This window comes from Eurosta solidaginis, chromosome 3 (assembly GCF_040869045.1).
Source record: "Eurosta solidaginis isolate ZX-2024a chromosome 3, ASM4086904v1, whole genome shotgun sequence".
Taxonomy (NCBI): Eukaryota; Metazoa; Arthropoda; class Insecta; order Diptera; family Tephritidae; genus Eurosta; species Eurosta solidaginis.
Genome location: NC_090321.1, coordinates 175,193,572 through 175,214,698, shown reverse-complemented (window position 1 = coordinate 175,214,698; position 21,127 = coordinate 175,193,572). Strand labels below are relative to the sequence as shown.

At 35.7% G+C, this 21,127-nt stretch overlaps 1 protein-coding gene across 12 annotated transcripts in view; it reads right to left on the bottom strand.

The window, feature by feature from the left end:
• Positions 1-243: 243 nt before the first annotated feature.
• Eb1 (microtubule-associated protein RP/EB family member 1) overlaps positions 244-21,127 on the bottom strand; it is a 132,054-nt gene continuing 111,170 nt past the window's right edge. For 9 of the 12 annotated variants that reach the window (XM_067773917.1, XM_067773919.1, XM_067773920.1 and 6 more), the window contains exons 5-8: positions 9,200-9,339; positions 8,537-8,619; positions 7,108-7,198; positions 244-588 (exon numbers count right to left, since the gene is read on the bottom strand). In XM_067773917.1, the coding sequence (XP_067630018.1) occupies positions 538-588; positions 7,108-7,198; positions 8,537-8,619; positions 9,200-9,339 (365 nt within the window). In that variant the 3' untranslated portion in view covers positions 244-537. Of the gene's footprint in view, positions 589-7,107; positions 7,199-8,536; positions 8,620-9,199; positions 9,340-15,506; positions 15,766-21,127 lie in introns of all 12 variants that reach the window. The other 3 variants (XM_067773928.1, XM_067773929.1, XM_067773927.1) reach the window with 3 other exon arrangements.

Genomic DNA, 21,127 nt, shown 5'->3' with positions numbered 1-21,127 from the left:
AGGGCGGGATGCCCCAGAAGGTTTCATGTGCTCATACCAAATCGTTCCCGAGATGGTCTTTTCAATTGCAATGTGTAACCAACTCCTCTCCTCTTTGTTGTGTTCAGACATTATGTTTTTTTTATATTTATTTTCGTTAAGGTTTTTTTTTATATTTATTTAAAAATTATTTCTCACAATTTTAGCAAATGAATTAGGTCATTTATATATACATATATATATGCAGACCTGTATGTATATATATTCTTGTTTTTGTTTTTCTTACTGATTCACCTCATTCTTTTGTCGCTTTAATTTCGAGTCTTATAACCGTCGGAGCCTTAAAGCTCCACACTAAGTTGTCATTGAGTACATAAATATTTTCAACATATTTCCATCATGTTTAACATAGTTTATTATGCTTAAATTGTTGTTATTATTATTATTTTCTTTTGTTTTTTCTTTTTAAACTTGCTTTGTTTTATAATCATTCTTTTTTCAGTTTCTGTTTAATATGCAGTTCTGTAATCAATCCTCCTTGTTGTTGAGTTGTAGCTCTTAGTACTCCTCATCCTCGGGCGGAATTTCATCCGGAGGCGCAAAGCCATCCTGCCAATGTGTAGGGATATGCGGTGATGGATTGGTGGAAGGAAAACGTGGTGGGTGGGTAATATTAATGAGCGCATACAAATATTTATATTGATGAGTGAGCCAGTGCAAATACGCACACATATGCATACACACATGACACATTGCACAGGTGATCATGAATGAACGGTGAGCAGTCAATACGATTTCATCATTTTAGCGGGACATGGCAAATTGTTTTCGTTGTGTGTTGATGATAATAAAGAAAGAAAAACAAGACAAAAAAAATTAGTTATAAATTTAAATCAATAAAATTCGGTGTTTTTTGTTAAGACGATATGCCAAAGTATGTTAGTAATAATAATCATAATAATATGTGATAACAATTATACGAAATAATAAAGTTTTACAATAAATGCCAATTCATCGCGAAAGCTAAGAAGCTAGTTAATGTATTTTTAAAAAAATTTGGCTAACAGTTCTTTTGGGTTCAGTGCTTTTGAACCGCTCGAATCAAATAAAAAAAATCTAATTGGGTACTGATATGTAAACAAGTAAGGAAGTCTAAGTTCGGGTGAAACCGAACATTAAATACCCAGCTGTACACTTGAAATGCTGTTGTTGTTGTTTCTTTTGTGTGCTTAATAGTGTTACAAGGCTGCGCAATAATACATATACATATGGTTCTATTCTGAACTAATTTTTCTTCGAGTTATGGCTCCAGAAACAAAGAAAATTGCTTAGTCATAAAAGGGGTTGTGCCACGACCATTTTTTAAAATTTGAAGTTTCTCCTATTTATTGTTATAAATCCCCTTTGGAAATGATATACCATTGCCAGCTATAAAGCTCTTTTTTCTTTTTTTTTCTTTTAAAAATATTTTATATAAAAGTGGGCGAGGTCCTTAACCAATTTCGTTAATTTTTCTTCAAAGTATTCCTTATAGTAAAGGCAACCTCTCTGACGAATTTTGTTACGATAGGTTTAACGATTTTTGATTTATGATTAATTTTTGTAAAATTGATTTTATCACAAGTGGGTGGTGCCACGCTCATTTAAAAAAATTCAAATTTGTATCAAGTCCACACGTCAAATTTCAACATTCTATGTGTATTATTTACTAAATAATCAGGTTTTTTGTTTCGAAAATGTTATATATATAAAAAGTGGGCGTGGTTATCAACCGATTTCGCTCATTTTCAATACGAGTCTATTCTGGGTTCAGATAAGCTCATGTACCAAATTTGGTGTAGATATCTCAATATTTACTCAAGTTATCGTGTTAACGGACAGACGGACGGACGGGCGGACATGGCTCAATCAATGTTTTTTTCGATACTGATGATTTTGATATATGGAAGTCTATATATATCACGATTCCTTTATACTTGTAGAACCAACCGTTATCCAATCAAAGTTATAATCCATGTGTACAAGTACAGCTGGGTATAAAAATAGTTAAATAGAGCGGTTTGGTTAAACGATTACTCAAAGTTTTTGAATAGCCACAAATAAATTACTCAGCGAATCTTTTAGATCTAATAATGCAAAGTAATTGAGTGACTACCTTCTCAATAGCCACAGTTTTACTACTCATTTACTGCAAAATTTATGCTCTTTACCTACTGTTGTTGTTGTTGTTGTAGCAGTGCCCCATCCAATAGGTGCGACCGATTACAAATTGTTATCAATATCCTCTAACTGGTGTCCAAGGAAACTTGCTGTTTCAACAGGGGTGGACCATAATGAGAGGGGTTTTAGAGGCATTGGTTCCACAATACAGTTAAGAGAGATGTTTGGTGTCATGTGGTGACACATTACAAGCAGGACATATGTATGTTTTGCATGCCGGGGTTGATTCTGGATAGGTAAGGGTTTAACCTGCTACAGTATCCAAATCGAAGTTGAGCTAGAGTGACTCGCGTTTCCTTGGGGAGTATGCGTTCCTCTTCCGCAAGTTTTGGGCACTGTTCTCTCCCTGATGGGGAGTATTCTCGCCTCATTATGTAGATGGTGTTCTGGGGACATAAGAAGAGACTGGTGGTGGTTCTGAGAGCTGTATTTTGGCAGGCCTGTAGCTTCTTCCAGTGAGTTCTTTTTAGGCTTGGCGACCATATGAGGACGCGTAGCATGCAATTGGCTGGCCAATTGCTTTGTAAGTGGTAATGAGCGTTTCTTTGTCTTTTCCCTAAGTACTGCCAGCAAGAGATTTGAGGATTTTATTATGGCTCTGGATTTTCGGTACAATTGCGGCTGCATGCTCACCAAAATGTAGATCCTGATCAAACGTCACACCCAAGATTTTGGGGTGCAGGACAGTCGATAGCGTAGTGCCATCGACGTGGATGTTCAAAATGGTCGACATTTGCGATGCCCATGTTGTAAATAAGGTCGCGGAGGATTTAGTCGGTGACAATGCCAGGTTTCGTGAGGCGAAAAAACTGGAGAGATCAGGGAGGTGGCCGTTTATTCTGTTGCCATTATTGTGCAGTCATCGGCGTAGGAAATAAAAGTAACTCCTTCTGGTGGCGAAGGTAGCTTTGATATGTAGAAGTTAAACAAAAGTGGGGATAGGACACCACCCTCTTTACCTACTCGCGGTCGGTTCCCATAATCTTTATATTTAATTTTATCTTTTTAAAATTTGTAGTTTGAAGAATTTATATGCCCCGTAGCCTTTTTTTAATTATACTTTAAATTTTTGATTACTTAACTCGAAACGAACCTGTAATCATTTATCAATAGGCCGATAAAAACAAAAAACATTGTTAATAAAGCAAGACCACAGCACAATGTCGAAAAAACGTTTTTAACAGTAAACAAAAATACATTATCAGTGATTTGCAACAGATGGCGCAACACTTGTAAAATGTAGTTGGTAAAGAGAAATAGAAGTATCAATTTAAAAGGTCAGCGCGGTGTGCCTAAAGCGTACTGATGATGAAGGCTCAGCAACCTTCGAAATGCTTCTATCTGCGAAGATATGGCAGTGTGTCTTCTATAGTATAGTTTAGCATTTAAAGTAGTTAACGAATTGTGAAAAGAAATTAAAACTAAATTTAGTTCAAATCTCTTCTGTCAAAAATTTGTAATTTCAATTACAATTATAAATTAAGTTACGTCCTTCTTATTAGGATAGGTCGATATATAGTATGCGATTTAATATTTTAACTAAAAAAAAACTTTTTTCGAAAGAGCTAGTGCTAAAATATGCATTTGCATTACTCAAAACCTTGAACATACTTGTGGTCCAGCGTGTCTGAGTTCCAAAACATGTGGCTAGATTAACCTCCCAACGAAAATTAAACAGCCCAATTCTAAATATTCCCTCGGAATTTTGTTCTCGCTGATTTTCTTATTCCCGCGGAAAAATTCCTCCAATTATTTTCTCCTAAGGAGAACAATAATTGGGGTATAGGATTTTCGAATTTTCGAAGTCAGCTGATTATTTGCCAATTTAAATTTTGTTTCGCATTTCTATTTTTGTTTAAAAAATTGAAAAGTTTAGTTATTGTGGCGAATTTGTTTAAAATTGAGAAATAAAATATAAACAAAGCACAGAATTGCATTTCATATGGTATTGACTGAAATGAGTAACGAATTGGTGCCATAGCAACAGCAACAGAGGAGCATAAGAATTAAATGGGGTTGCACTGACGATGCTTAAAAGCCTAGGTAAAGAGGGTTTTAAATATTTAGCACATGTCTTCAACATGTCCCTTTCCATCTTTGTCATCCCCGAAAAATAGAAAATGGCCAAGGTGGTCCCGCTACTAAAACCTGGGAAAGCAGCTAAGAGATTGTTATCGCCCGATATCTCTCCTATCGCCAGTAGCTAAGACGGTTGAAGCCATTTTGCTCCCCTACTTTAAAGCAAATTTGCAACTAGCCTACCATCAGCATGGCTTTAGAAAACTACATAGCACAACCATCGCGCTAGATGCCATTGCCAGATAAATTGAGGTTTAAATCAAAACTCCACCATAGAACAGTACTCGTTGCGTTACACCTATCAAAAGCTTTTGATACGGTCAACCATGGCACGTTACTGCAAGACCTGGAAGGTATACGCTTCCCCCAAGTCTTGAAAGGTGGACCGCAAATTATCTGGGTGGTCGGCAGGCATCGGTGCAACTCAGGAACGCAACGTCCAAACCAAGAAGAATTAAACAAGGGGTGCCACAGGGTGGCGTCCTATGTCCACTTTTCTTTAACTTCTACATATCAAAGCTACCTTCGCCACCAGAAGGAGTCACTATCGTTTCCTACGCCGATGACCGCACAATAATGGCCACAGGTCCAGGCCCACAGATCGATGAGCTTTGCAACAAAATAAACGGCTACCTCCTTGATCTTTCCAGTTTTTTCGCCTCGCGCAACCTGACATTATCACCGACTAAATCATCGGCGACCTTATTTAAAACACGGACGTCCCAAATGTCGACCATTTTTAACATCCACGTCAATGGCCCTACGCGACCGACTGTCTTACACTCCAAAATCTTGGGTGTGACGTTTGATCAAGGCCTAAATTTTGGTGAGCATGCAGCCACAATTGTACCAAAAATCCAGGGCCGTAATAAAATCCTCAAATCTCTTGCTGGCCGTACTTGGCGTAAAGATAAAGAAGCGCTCGTTACCACTTACAAAGCAATTGGCCAGCCGATTGCATGCTACGCGTCCCCTATATGGTCGCCAAGCCTTAAAACTACTCACTGGAAGAAGCTACAGGCCTGCCAAAATACTATTCTCAGAATCTCAACGGGCTGTCTTCTTATGTCCCCAGAGCACCATCTACATAATGAGGCGAAAATACTACCCATTAGGGAGAGAAATGAAATGCTAACCAAACAATTTCTGTTGAATACCCAGAAACCTGGGCATCCCAACAGAGATCTGATTGATGAGCCTACACCAACCAGGGGCTTAAGGAGTCATTTCCATAAGAATTATGAGGAAATACGGCACCAGAGAACACAGCCGTATGAAGCTAAAAAACACAAGCAGGTCCTCAGTGAACTCTACAAACAGGCGTCGGACCTCTATGCCAGGAATTGCCCGGTGAATCTTGTGCTCAAAGAACAATACCAAAAACTAGCAGAAGAGGAACGCACTCTCCCTAGGGAAACGCGCGTCAGTCTAGCTCAACTTCGATTTGGATACTGTAACAGGTTAAACTCTTACCTATCCAGAATCAACCCCGACATACAAAACATATGTCCTGCTTGTAATGTGTCCCTACATGACACCAACGCTCTCTCTAACTGTATTGTGGAGCCAACGCTTTTAAAACCCCTTTCATTATGGTCCACCCCTGTTAAAACAGCAAGTTTCCTTGACTCCCGTTAGAGGATACTGATGACAATTTTTGATCGGTCGCACCTATTAGATGGGGCGAAGCACTGCTACAACAACAGGAGCATAAGAAGACTGCGCGATAACACAAATCCGCTGGAGTTGCCTGCTTCCTTTCAGCAAAACAATATTCTGGCGACCAAGCGGAGTTGAATTCCTATTTCGTCATATGTTTGAAGCCTTCTTGAAAAATCCTTGAGCAATTTCTGGATGACTGCATCAAATTTGCTAAGAACTCTTCCGTTGCTTATTTATATATTTTAGACTGTAACAAAGAGTTTTGTGGTAGAATGTCAATGTATTTTAGCACAAATTTGTATAAATTAGTGTTTTTTCGTATAAGAAACAGTAAACTTAAACTATTTTGATGCATTCCCTTTAATTCAAGATGTGAAAAAACTCCTAAAAATGGCAGAGAAATCTTCCTTTCAATCAGATTCATAATACCTACTTTTCTCTATTAACCGGTTTTCCCTTTTTCGAACATTGTTCAGAATAAGAGAAAAGGGAGAAGTGAAAAAACTCACAAGGATTTTTTATTTAGAATACGAGGAATGGGAGAAGGGAAAAACTTGCAAGGAATCTTAGTTTGGAATGGGGCTGAAAAAGTTATCTGTACGACGCTGCATTTCAGAAAACCATCAACATTGCTCCGTTGCTGTTGTACAGTGGTATTAAAAGATTAATAAAGCACTTTGGTCTAAAAGAAAATAATATTTCTGAATTTATATATAAAAGTTTTGAATTTAATTTATAATTTTCTGAATTTCAAATGAAGATTTCTGAATTTGAAATGAAACCTCTGAATTTCAGTTGTAATTTGAAATGAACGCTTTTGAATGTGAAAAGGAAAACTCGGACTTTGAACGTAATTTCCTAAATTGGAATTGAAAATTTTTGACTTCAAACTAGAAAGGATGTAGTCTATCCTAAAACAAATAATTTGCTTCTAGAGTGACATACTTTTTTCAAGTTAATAACATTGGGCGCAGAGTCAGACAAACATAGGAATATAATCTTTATATAACCTGTGTGCTAGTATCAGTTAATATAATAAACATATAGGTATAAAACTCCACTTAAATTGGCATTTAAAATTAACTAAATTAAATAAACAAAAATTTTGACGAAGGTTTTTTTTTTGGGTTGGTAAATAAATGTACAAACGAATGAAATTACACATACAGAAGTGTTGCGCTTTACCTCGGTCGCATACATAATATCCAAAATCTTTTGAATTAAGGGATGCGGGTCACCTTCTGCTGCTTCCTGACAGCTGTTAAAGAAAGGGAAACAAATTGTTAGAAACATTAACAAAATTAATATATAATTGGTTATAGCTATCGTCAATACCCTCTAACAGAAAAAAAACAGGGCCAGTAACGTGTTATACGATCACGTATCGAAAACTAATTTCACTCAAACGATAAATATGAATCCGTCAAATTTTCAATATTATTTTCCTAATAAGATTCACAATTTCAGTGCTATCGAAGTTGAATTCTTTCAAAGATCGTATAACACGATACGGGCGCAGTTGCTCAGCAGAGCAAAAAAAAAACCGTTTTGACAGCTAATGTGTGAATTGCTTATAACATGAAGTACCCCAATTGGTAATGCCATGTATTAAGGCAGATTTTTTTTTTTTTTTTTGTTCTAACCTCAGTAAATAAGAGATGGCATGAATAAAAAGAACTACGGAGAAGAAAAATGAAGGTAGGAGAAAGAGACAGAGTTAGACGAAGATACGAGAGGTAGGGATAGATGGAGCCAAGGAGGGAGAAGGAAATGCAGCTAGAGAGAAAAGGGATGAAAAAGATGCAGAGAGAGGAGTTAATAAAAGGGGAAGAGGGGGAGTTAGAGTAACAGGTAACAAGCTCTAAAAAGTATTACAGCTAGACCAAACTTAGTGCAGAACAAGGTCTGCCGGGTCTTGCATAAAATATTGTTGACAGAGGTTTTTGTAGAACAAAGAAAATATAAGTTTTATTGATGTCGCGTTTATGTCGCTTTGTAATACTGGGTAAAGTGCTAGAGCTCCATAAGGAAAGCAATGATGTTGGTTCTGAAGTCAGGTATTAACAAAAAAGTTAGCGGCGGCGGACGCACCTGGACCAATCAAAATGTTTCTCAAAACCGACCCTCGGCCTTTTTGTTAAGAATATCATGATTTTTGCGATTATTTTCAATAAATTTTATGTTATTTTCGAAATCGTGCGACTGGAACTGGAACAAAAGTTAAAAAACAAAAACACTTTACTACTGACTGCATCTTATTTTTTTTTTTAATCCAGGACCTGTAGTGTTATTTTAATTACCGAACTTTTCTATGGGTTCTTTTTCTTCTTGTAGCGGTAAGGACTCTCGGAAGTTTTATCGATGTTGATGAAGCTTTGCCAGCTACAAATCCGGTACCTTCCAGAAAATAGAACCCTTAAGATACTAGCGCGACCATCTCGGTTATCCACCCCCCCCCCCCCCCCCCCCCCTGCCTCGTTCCGTGAGGAGTTATGAAAGCGTTACGCTAAAAACCCATATGGGTAAAAACTTGTTTTGTTGGTCCAAGTTGTATATTTAGACGAACCCTGCCTATTTAATTAATAAATTTACTTACAGAATTTCTATATCACGTAATTTTGAGAAATAAAAATCTCGCTCCTTCTCCAACCCCTCTAAATTTAAACGCATATCCATGACCTGTGAAAGTGAAAAAATAACAATTCAAATAATTGTTATACTATGTTCAAACAAAAAAATAAATTGAGGCAATTTCGGTTTAAATTAAGTGGTGTTCATACAACTCAATTTAGCTTACACAATAGTAATTTCATAGCTGATTGGCTCATCTCTACAGCAAAAACAAACCTTTGTTTGGACTGTCAAAATGTGCGTATTGGTATTAGGCGAATTGAATGGAATGAAAACATTGAAATTTTTGTGTGTTGTAAGAAAATGTGTTCAATGTTTTGGTTTCATTTTGAGTTTGCCATCTTTTGACAATCCGTACTCCAGTGAAATGAGAAAAAAATCAAATCAGCTGATGAGATGAGCCAGCCATATAGTTGAGCCATGCGTAACTGACGTTTAAATCTACTCAATAAACACACTTTACAATGGTGCATTTGCAGTTTGAAACATTTTATTACGAATTTTTTTTTAAATTGGGAATTTATTATATGATAAATTGCGCAATAAATTGCCCAAATGGTATAAATTGCCACTTTGGTGTGTGTTTGTACATAGTATTAGTTGTAAATATAACAATTATTATTCATACCTGGTTAGACAGTTCTTCGATTTGTTGATTTGACACCGCATTGGATGAATCGCCAGACTTCTTTACTGCACCGGTAGTATTATTCGCTGCAACTGGTTTTGTTACTACGGGTACAGCGGCGCGAGGTGGTACTTTGGAGACTGCGGAAGCGCGTAGTTAAGTGAAAAAAAGAATTATATTAATTTAATGCAAATTATGGTAATGGTATTTTCAGAAATTGTGGCGTCCGGACTTCAAATGTGGGTATATGCATATTCTGTCGTCACAACAGTTATTTTCATTTTACCCAGCAGTATATTTTTATTCTACTTCGATGCATTTACCCATATTTTAAATCAGCACGATAGAATTGATGTCGGAATCGGAGCTTATATCAAAAAAATGTAAGGCGCGATATCCTCCGAAGAGGTTTTAGGCCGAGCTTGCCTTCCAATTTGCGTCGTGCTCCTTTTAATTTTTCCTACAAATTGGCGGGACAGGACCTACTTGTTTTATGCCGACTCCGAACGGCATCTGCAAGGCACTCGGGAGTGCTTGTCAAACACTGTCGAGGGGCGACCCCGCTTAGAAAAATTTTGTTCTAATTGAAAAAACTTGTTTCTATAATTTTGATGTTGCTTTTCCCAGAACGTGAACCCAGGATCTTTGGTGTGGATGCACGCTACCAGGACACCACGGCGGCCGCCGGAATTGGAGCTTAAACCAACAAATATTTAGATGTTGAGCTTAAAACTTAGAACTGTCGCAGTTGCTGCCCAGCTGCCGTGTCCAATCAAGAATTGTCATCAACAAAATCAAACGACAGTCCTAAAAAAGGTGACGTTTCAATCCAGTCAGAGTAAAGTGAAATTGGAGTCAAATGAGTCGGTTTCATCAAGCACCTATGTGACCTTTCACAGTCATCAACCACAACTCAATAGCCTCTAATTGGATAATAATGATAAAGCCATTAAACTAATATTTCACAACTACGGAAATCTATAACCCATTTAGTTTGAAATGAATGCGAGATTCAACCGTCCAAGTCTCACCGACTATCCTACACCCACAAATACTGGGTGTGACGTTCGATCAGGACCTACATTTCGGCGAGCATACAGCCGCAATTGTATTTAAGTTCAGAGCAGTAACAAAATCCTCAAGTCCCTTGCCGGCAACACTTGGGTAAAAACAAAGATATTCACGCCCACTTATAAAGCATTTTTCCGTCCGCCTTGTATATTCAAAATTAAACGGAGAAGTTTTTTTATTTCAAAGATCAAAAAGTACTTCTGGCTTTTAATTTAAAAATCGGGCCTCAAGCCAGCCAAACAACAAAGTAAAGAAGAAAGGTAGCCAACAACTCAAATATATTTCAAAGATCTTTAAATATTTTAATATTTTTTTTATAAATATTTTAGAGAACCAGTAACTATTTGTATACATTAAAAATTATTTACGACGAGGAAAGTGTTTATGGTAAAATATAATTTTTAATTTAATCAGAATTAATTCACATCCCTAACTGATAAAGTTCTTAGTTTCCTTTCCGATTCCGACATTAATTTAATACTCATAGATATAATAAACAAATAGGTATAAATAGAACAAACGTGAAGCACGTAACTCATTTCTATTAGAAATGTTTTTACAAAACAACTCTTTTGGAACAAATAAAAAAAAAAAATTTCGAAAATGTGCACTTAATTTTGTTAAACAGAACGAACATAAGTTTCATGAAGCAATGAACAATGAGTTTTGATGATTTAAAAACGTTAAATAAAATTTATCATAACAGTACTTAGCAAGTGTATTTACCCAACAAATATGTTACAGACACGTTGTCACTTTCAAAAGCTTGCGCAATACATCATTACCAAGAGCAACAAATACACCTGGGAGTGAAAAAATAGCAGCAAAAATTATTTGAAAATTAAATTAGTTATATTCTTTTTGTTTGTTGTTAATTTACATACACATTTTCACTCTCGAAATTTGCAATAGTTTATGCAAATTTTTTTCAAAGGTTCTTTTCGATTTTCGTTCTTTAAAAAAAAAAATAAAATTTAACACACTATAGAAATCGAAGAAAAATTTTCAAAAATCATTTCGAGTTTTGAGAGACTTCAAACTTAAGCTTTCTTAGATTTATTAATAATTAGGTTAAAAGGTTATTGAAATTTGGAAGACTTCATGAAGATTTTTAAAAACCACTGCATTTCGATTACATTCCCGTTCTACGCTCCGCTTTAGTCGAAGTTGGGTATTCTGCATTACGACGGAATTGTAACGAGAAGAGGAAGAGCAAATGCTTTTTCGAAATCAGCTGTTTGTACGGAATGTGTGAACATTGGAACAAAATAAAGAAAATTTGTAAAAAACACTGAAAAACGTTTATATTTTATTATCCACGCCATTTTGTACAATATATTGCCGCAGTGTTATATTTTTTTGAGTGAAGTGCTTTCATAATTGTAAGTGTGTTTTTGTCGTTCTTTTGGCCAAATACCTGCCGTGGCTTTTTTTAAAACGGATTCCTGCACGAATATAGTTGACACTTTCTGAATTTTATGGATGCTAATTTCATTGCACTGGCCTAAAATACTTTATAAAGATTTTATTTACGTTTTCGCTTCACCTTCCTCTACTCCGGCAGCTTGCTTTGGCATATAACTGGACCCAACGACACACAGACACAAATTAAAGCTGTCTATTGTAATGGAATCAATAGCCGCGGCATTATTTGTGGAGTTGGAAAGCAACGCATACGAAAATGGCCAGGCGAGAATGGAAAGGCAAATATTGCGTGATTTGTGTAATCCATTTGAGATGAGTGACGAATTGTAAGAAATTGCACTTAAAAGTGGCAAAGTTTAATGACTTATTTTCTTATTTAGGTTCAAAAAAAATTTCGACTTAATAAGGATGCTTTCAAGTATGTGTTAGATACTTTTGCGGGGCAAATACGTCCAAGGACTTCGACATCGACATGTTGTTTTTAACTTGGAAACATATAAAAAACAATCATCATCAAGCCTTTTACGTTTCTTAACAAGTTTTACTTAGATTTTTGTTAAAATTCTGTTATAAAATAATAAAAAATAAAAATAAAATATTTTTCCGCCAACATATTTGCAACTTAGAAAAACGGAACTACGATCGGAATGCAGAATAAACAAAATCGAACGATTCGAAGTTGGATCGAAAGAGATTGGAACACAGAATACCAAAATTGCCAAATCGAAAAAATTCCAATCCAAGTCGAAATGCAGAATAGGGCTGAACATCTCGAATTAAACAATTTTTTCGGAAATGTTTTGGATAATGGTTAACATAGATTTTGCCTATGTATTTTATTAAAATTATTTAAAATAAGCGAAGAATGGTGAATGCTATTTTTGTACTCACAGGTGTATGTTTGCAAACCACACCAGCAAAGATTACTTAAATAACTAATAAAACCCCAATTGATATCATGGGATAGCTTATACCCAGCCACTCAAAAAAATTACAGATCTGGTAGCAGCACCAATCCGAGTTCGCCATCAGATAATATCTAACCTCAATTTAAACACTATCGCTATTGTGTTTTTGAATAAGGGCCGAATCAATGTAAGGTAAAATTCCGATAGAGGACTCGTATTCAGAGCGTTAAAATGCATGGAAATACATGTGTCGATTTCTGAGCGGCGTACACGCCATCCCTGGCGATTGGTTTTAAAAACAAAGTGGGCGGATCTGCTAATGCGAAACCTATTTTCCATGCATTTTGACGTTATATAATGATTGGTACAAAAAATTCTGCAAATTGAATAATGCACATGAAGTGCTTACAGATACGTTGTTTTTATTAGCATGGAAATCCATACTTATATGACAGATAAATGACAGATAAAAACATTTTTTATCAATTTATTCGTTGCTGTCCGTATGACCAACTTTTCTGGAGGGACCCAACATCAAGTTTTGTACAACGGTTTTATCCACTTTTTGCGACACTGTTCTTCAAATTTTTTTTTACTTCAGTAACGGTTTTTGTTGGTTTCATGAGAGCTCAATTGGCCGCAACTCAGGTTCGTTGGATGGATTCAAGTTTGTCCAAACATAATTCTCTTCGAACCAGTTTTGGGTGCTGGAGCCAAGTCCGGCCAAAATATATTTAGACTATTATGACGCATACACAAATAGTTATGGACGTGTTATCAATTTCTTATCGACGAGTTATAGGCATGTTTCAGTCTAGGTCAGACTATTGTTATGTTCTCGATTTTTTGTCGGAGTATTTGTTACCGAAAAGTTATCGATTTGTTATCGAACAGTAATGATGATTTTATTATCGAAAATTAATCGACACGTTATGCTTGCTTGGAATTTATCAGATTATTACCATTTTGTTATCGGCGTATTATTGATTTGTTATCGAAAAGCTTTAGATTTATCATCGAAAATATTGCCATTAGGTTAGGTTGAACTGGCCGGTACATGAGGACCTCAGAAGTTTGTTTTAACGACCAAACTGAAAACCCCTACCATAAACCAGGGTTTTGCGATTATTTATCGAAAAATTATCGATATGTTATTAAAAAGTTTTCGAATTTTTGTCGAAAACCTGTCGATTTGTTTACAAAATCTTATCGATTTCTTTTCGGTGTTTTAACACTTCGCTATGGTCGTTATCGAAAACTCATCGGATTGTTAAGAAACAGATACCGCAAAGAATTTAGTATAAAATCGATGACACATCCGTAAACCATCGATAACAAACTGATAAGAAACCAATAAGACTCGGCGATAGCCGCGGATCAGAAACCGATTCTTCGACGATAATAGAATGCTATTGATATTAAGCCGATAATAAAACAAACTCTTCTCAAAAGGGCCGAAAATATTGGTAAAGTTTCCTCTTTTGTGATTTCACTTCAACACCTGCTCGAGTTCTAGTTAACCTAAAAACTTTATTTTCCATGACGTACAGATGTGTGTTTAAACAATCGAACTTCACGAGTACTTGGTACTCAATCCGTTTATTGTTTGCCAATTTGGTCTCATAGAGCTAACGTGCAACGGAAATTATTTTTGACGTATGTATGTTTTTCACTTCGTTTTTGATCTTTCTTCTTTTTGTAAGTTTTAATAACATTTCTTTGATTGATTCATGTGACTTGCACTTGTGGGGTCAGGCTATTTGGCTATTCACTTGCTGACATGGAACGGTTTTTCCTAAGTTGGGGTAGAACATTTTTCTCCAACTGGGCGCCTGTTGATCTCTTTGGGCGGCCTTGGCTTGTCCTAAACTAACTCACCTTCTTTGAAGCGCAATACCGTTCTTCGCGCAGTGTCATAGGAGGATCCCGTGAGTTTCGCCAGCGTTTTTAAGCAACATTGGGAAAATTCATGCAAATGTCCGTTCATTTTCATTTTTCCGGTTATTGGGGGTTTGACTTCAGAAGTTAATATATTTTTAAAATTGTCATGAAACACCAATTCAAAAGTAATTTATTTAAAGGGTAATATGTCATTACTAAAAAAACTTATAGGGAGTTCTAAATTTGCAGAACTTTCTGTACCAGTCCTTGCGCAAAGTAGCCATCAAAATCGGCTCAACGGTCGTGCTTCGGCCCTATGCTCAATAAAACCCATTATCAACAGCTTTTTTGGTTTTTTTTTGAGGTATGGTACGAAACACGACCCAATTCCATGCTTGTCTTTTTGTCCATCACTTGAAAAGGCTATACTAAAGGAGAATAAATTCAAATACCCTTTCTTTTTCGCAGTGTATGTATATTCAGTGTTGGGTACTGGTGTGAAAAATTCAATCAACAAATCGAATAGCCACTTTAGAGGATTTTTAATTTGTTGTTAGTGCATTTATCTAAATTCGAGTTGTAATATCGATATTTTTGATTTTTAATAACTTCCATTTTGTATTTGTTGCTTGGTACACGATTTGGAATAATAATTTTTCAAATAAAAATTTATTTCAAAATTCCTCACATTCGTATTATTGAGCGGGGAATGCTCATTAATGCTTTCAATGGATGAAAATATTTTTTAAAGCAATTTAACAATTTGGGACGGAAAAAAATTAACCAATGTGGTTACTAAATAGTGAAATAAAATAATAAAGTGCATATAATTTGAACCAATTGTGGTGAAAATGATGGAAACATTTCCAAAGCATGAAATATTTACACAAATAGTCCAAAAAAAAAAAACAAAAAACACCGTGCAAAAAATAAAGAATTATGAAATAGGATGCAAAGGTATAGCTTATCAGGGGGAAGGAATTATGTGTATATAATAAAGTAGAACATTCAACATCACATACTGGGTCGTGTAGTCGATGTTGTTGATGAACGCGCCGTCGGTGCTATAGCCATTGGCTTGCGTGAGGATAACGAACCGCCACCGGTGCCAGGCAAAGCCTTCACCACACCCGAACCGAAACCCATTGGAGCACCGTCTCTAGCAGCGCTGGCATCATAATCTCGGCCATCATAATTGGCATCGAAGAATTTTTTAAACCATTGTAAAAACTCAAAATTATCTTGAAAACGACCTTTGATGAGTTTGTCAATTGGGATTATCTAAAAAAAACCAAAAAAAATACTTGGAATATACAAAATAGTAAGACAGAAGCATGTAAACGAAAAACAAAAATGTGCATAGAATGATAAAAGTAATAGAATATGTGCACAATAAAATAAGATAATAAAATGCATGGCTGTTTACTAGAGGTTTGCTCCGTAGTGACGCGCGAGTTTCACATGCCACAAACAACTGCGCTCCTGTCCGCCGTGTTGGATTGCACTCAAAATGACGGCATTGATTAATTTTTTTACCATTCAGATCTATATTATATGTATATATTAGTAAAATTTATTGAGGTTTTACACAGTTTTATAATTTTTATTAAATTATATTTTTTCAGATTTCTAAAACTGCCTTGCTAACTGAGGAGTACCAAAGAGTTTCAGAATCGAACTATCACTTGTTGTTGTTGTTGTAGCAGTGCTTCGCCCCGTTCAATAGGTGCGATCATTCATTGTCATCAATATGCTCTAACAGCAGTGCGAGTAAGCTCTACCTATAACAAACCCAGCCCAGCCATACCCAATGTATGCCGCTTGTAATGTGTCCCTACATGACACCAACCCTCGTTTCAATTGCAATGTAGAACCAACGCCTCTAACACCTTTATCTCACGGTGCACTGCTACAACAACAAAAACAATCATGTGCACAAAATCTTGAAAAGTTTAAGCTTTGGTGCATAAGGATATTGGTCCTTATAAAATAATTAACATTTCAAGCTAACACTTGGAAGTTCCACCATTCCTCCTTCGTGGAATCGTAATAAATGTTGCAAAATACAAATTTTGTAATGTTAAAAGGTTTATTCAAAACTGTGAATAACACAGGCCGACAAAATTTAACCAACATTCAGACCCAGAAACCAGACTATATTTCCGAAGGCTAATGATGCGCGGAATCCAAATCCGGCCTCATAATTGCTCTATCAGAGATATCCTAACCTAATAGTGCAAAAACACCGTTTTTGCCCATATTTGAGGTTATTTAGCCTTGCAGGTGTTTTCTTTCACCAAAATTAAAATATGACATATTTAAGTACAAGTCTTCTTCTTTCAAATGACGTTGAGTTTGCTCAAATATAATTTTTTTTCGCTGAGATATTGCATTTAGAAATTTTCATGTTTCTAAATTTTCCTACACATGAAAATCGATTGAGATAACATAGACATGATATAGTCGATTACTAATTTTCTTGAATTGACTTGTTTTTCTTAAAATTTTGTCTCAGACCATAAGTGTGTTAACTCACCACACCCATATACTATCTAATAGCGTTTTGTTTTCTGGCTATAGTGTTACATTTTTTGTTCGCCGCGCAAGGGTTGTTGTTCTATTCTGAAAAACAGGTAACGCCTTTAAGGGGTATTTCGTTCTTTTGTGAAAATTGTTGCCTGCTCGCAACGCAAAAGCGTTACACTTTTACCCTGTATAAAATGGCGGTGTGGAAATGCAACTCTGTGAAACTCTCAATTCGCTCTTGAGTTCCACATATACTTTGTTAATATGAGTGTACAGATCACCTACCAGATTGCGCATTCACGAGTTCAAAATTGCTTCGTTCTACGCATCTACGTCTTAGTTGACTGTTTGAGCGAATGAAAGAAAGAGAGAAAAAACAAGAGCTAAAGGAAAATGACGTAAGAATTGCCCATAAAAGAGATGATCTAATGTTTACATGCGCAATGCGCAATCTTCTTGTGTGATTTGTGATATGAGTGAATGTGGTGAGATGAAATGTTCTCTGTATGCATTATAAATGTTAACAATTTTCTGGGGTAGGAGTAACACTATTAAGGCTTTACCATTTACTTAGGCAACAATTTATTTCAGAAAAGAAAACGCCATAACCCCCGGGTACCAAGTCACACACAGCCCTAACCCCTAGAAACCACCCCTATCATACCGCAAGCAGGCTAACCCACTTAACCCTGGGGACAGCGTTTACTCGCATATTTTTCTTAAAATAAAGCTTATTTATCTAGATATCTCACACCACAAGTGGGGTAACCAATTTAACTGTTAACCCTTCAACTCCCGTATTCCCTATAACCCCTGTAGGAAAATTTAGAAAAATGAAAATTTCAAAATGCGATATCTCAGCGAAAATAAATGATATTTGAGCAAACTCAACGCCACTTGAAAGAAGAAGACTTGTATTTAAAGATGCCATCCTTTAATTTTTATGAAAGAAAACATCTGCAAGACTACATAACCTCTAATATGGATAAAAACAGTGCTTTTGCACTTTTAGGTTAGGATATCTCGAAAACCAGTGCTGATAGAGCAATTTTGAGGCCAAATTTCGATTCATCGCATTAGAATCCTTCGGAAATATATAGGCCGGTTTCTGGGTCTGAGATTCTGTCGCCTGTGTAATTATTCAAAGTTTTAACTGGTATTTTTAAGTCACATATAAAATATTTGCAAAAATTTTAAAAACAAAACACTTAAAAAAAGGGCAAAAAACCGAAAAAAAATGCAAAATAGCTGAAATCACCGTTTAAAGCCCTTGCAGTTTACAGAAAATCGGTGCCGCTACTCAAGTTGAATATAGCAATAATTCTTTAGCGGTCGTTATAAAGCGTCACAGTTTTCCGAGGAAACCAAGTATTTAGTATGAAATATTAAGCTTTGTATACTACGAAATAGTTTCTAGGACACCAAAGTTTTAACTCTTCCAGATTTCGTACAGACTGACTAAACGCTCCTTGTGACCCCTTATTCGTAAAGTCCAAATAAAAAGTGACGGGCTGAACTATATTTACCGAAAATAATTTGCTCGAACTTCGTTTTATGAAAAATACCAAAAAAAACTTCGTTGCAAGAAAAATTTCCGATTTTGTTGTACTGTTTATTTTAATAAACATTATTATAAAATGATGATTAAATCCAATAACAAACTCTTCGAAATGTTTACAAATTCTTCATATCGCTCATTTACTTCAATAGTGTCATAACTCACAAAACACGACTTTTGAGTTAATAACATATAAACGTACCCAATATCATGATATATGTTATATAAAAAAATCTTTGTAATCAGTTAAAAATTTACCACGTGCTATAAAAATGAAAATGTGCCTTTATATGGGCAACATATGGCCGTTTAAATCTTTGAATGGCTCTCCTGGAAAATTGTGTTTTTTGAGTTATGACACTATTGAAGTAAATGAGCGATATGTTGTTCCTCTTTCCCTCGAGATTCCATTTAATGAACAGCGTAGTGAAAAAGTATTTAAAGTATTACACTAAAAGTGATATATTATATTAGTTTTATAATTTTAAGATAGCAGGAAGATAGCGCTAAATATATTACCGAGCAAACCTCGTGTGTTTGAATCATGAAAAAATTTACATTCACGATAAATTAAGTATATTATTAATACGTAGAGTACATACATACATAAATTAATAGTTCAAGTTTTTTTAATTTTTATGTGATTAACGATAATTTTATAATAATGTGACGAATATTAGCATCACTAAGTAATACTCACATCACTAATCTGATATTAAGTAAATAAAGGCACAACAACAATAAAGTAAGCTGCCACTCTTGTGTACATCAAATCAATCATCATTTACTCACATACATACAAGGCAACATAGAGATACGCACAAACACATGTAATCATCAGCCGAAGTAGAACTCACATATACCCACGCTTATGGTTACAAACTACAAATAAACATGTATATTGCTGGTAACCATGCAAGAGATTCTAGGAGAAACGTCTAGACTTTAGTAGAAATATGCGAATGAAGCGACGGAGAGTATAAAAGCAGCGCAAGCTGAGTAGTCAGTAAGCAGTTTGATTTAAACACGCTATCAGTTGCGAAGTGAAGTATAATTGTACTACCTACTCCCAAAGTAATCTAATAAAGACCATTTTGCATTACTGAATATTGTGGTATTTATTCGACAATTTAGCGATTCGAACGTTTGCAGAAGGTGTAAAATAAGCGGAGTTTCCCTAAATTCGTTACAATAACTTGTATGAAGAGTGTTGGCAAAACAAGGGATAGGTTCCTAAGATGACTGGTCCCAACAAGAAGTGAATAACAGCTCTGAAAATTTAAGGACTTAGAATTTTATATAGTTTTTCAATAAAAAAAAACAAATGTAAGGCGCGATAACCTCCGAAGAGATCTAAGGCCGAGCTTCTCTTCCAATTTGCGTCGTGCTCCTCTTGATTTTCCCTACAAATTGGCCGGACGGGACCTACATGTTTTATGCCGACTCCGAACGGCATCTGCAAGGCAGATGAGTTGTCACTGAGAGCTTTTCATGGCAGAAATACACCCGGAGCGCTTGCCAAACACTGCCGAGGGGCGACCCCGCCTAGAAAAATTTTCTTCTAATTGAAAAACCTTATTTCTAAAATTTTGATGTTGCTTTGCCCGGGGTGTGAACACAGGGCATACGGTGTGGTAGGCGGAGCACGCTACCATCACACCACGGTGGCCGCCAATAGTTTTTCAATGCTGTACTAAAATTCGATATATGACTGTTTGAGAGCAGCAGCACATGAAAGTGCTGGTATAACCACGTTTTTATACCCAACATATTTCTCAAGTTGTTATCCCAAATTTGAAATAGGATTGTAGTGAAGTTTAAAATGAAAATGTTATCCAATCCGTAAAATCTAAATCCCCTTCCTGCGTTGTGCGCAAGGCCATCCCGACAAAAGTATCTTTGATTTGGCTGAAGAATCAAATAACAAATAAAAAATATTTTTTATTTAGATGCCGAATCAAATAAAATAAAAAGTATCTTTGATTTGAAATTGGATTCGAAATCAAAAAGGATTTAGAATCACGCCCCAACTAGTGGATACCGTGAAAGATAGAAATCCAGAGTACCTGCTATCAGCATAAATAAAAATACCCAATTTACTGAATGTGCTCCATATTTGCCAGGCTTAGACAGTTTGTGTGATTGGGAAGTAATCTTCTATCTCCATGCACAAAAATTACACTCTCCAAGTAGTTCATCATTCTCTGACATACATATATACATAGAACCGGTGTGAAATTAAGGAAGTTGTAAGCACCAGTTGATCACATATGGTTAACATACGCCTTTTTTAATTTGGAGACTAATTTTAAATTTCGGTTAACATATTTTTGGTAACAAAATTTGTTACAGTTCTATGAAATATTACTTAATTAAGTAATTTATAAGAAATGCGTGATGAAATTGGAAATTAGCAGAGGTCAGCAGGTAAACCTATTGTTAAGTGGATGAGCGCGTAAAATAAGGTAAAATAGCGCCAGCAGAAGTGAAGTTGTCCAACTAGTTTTGGCAGTTCTATTTTTGTATTAAAGAGAATAAACGAAACAAAAGTCAACATGA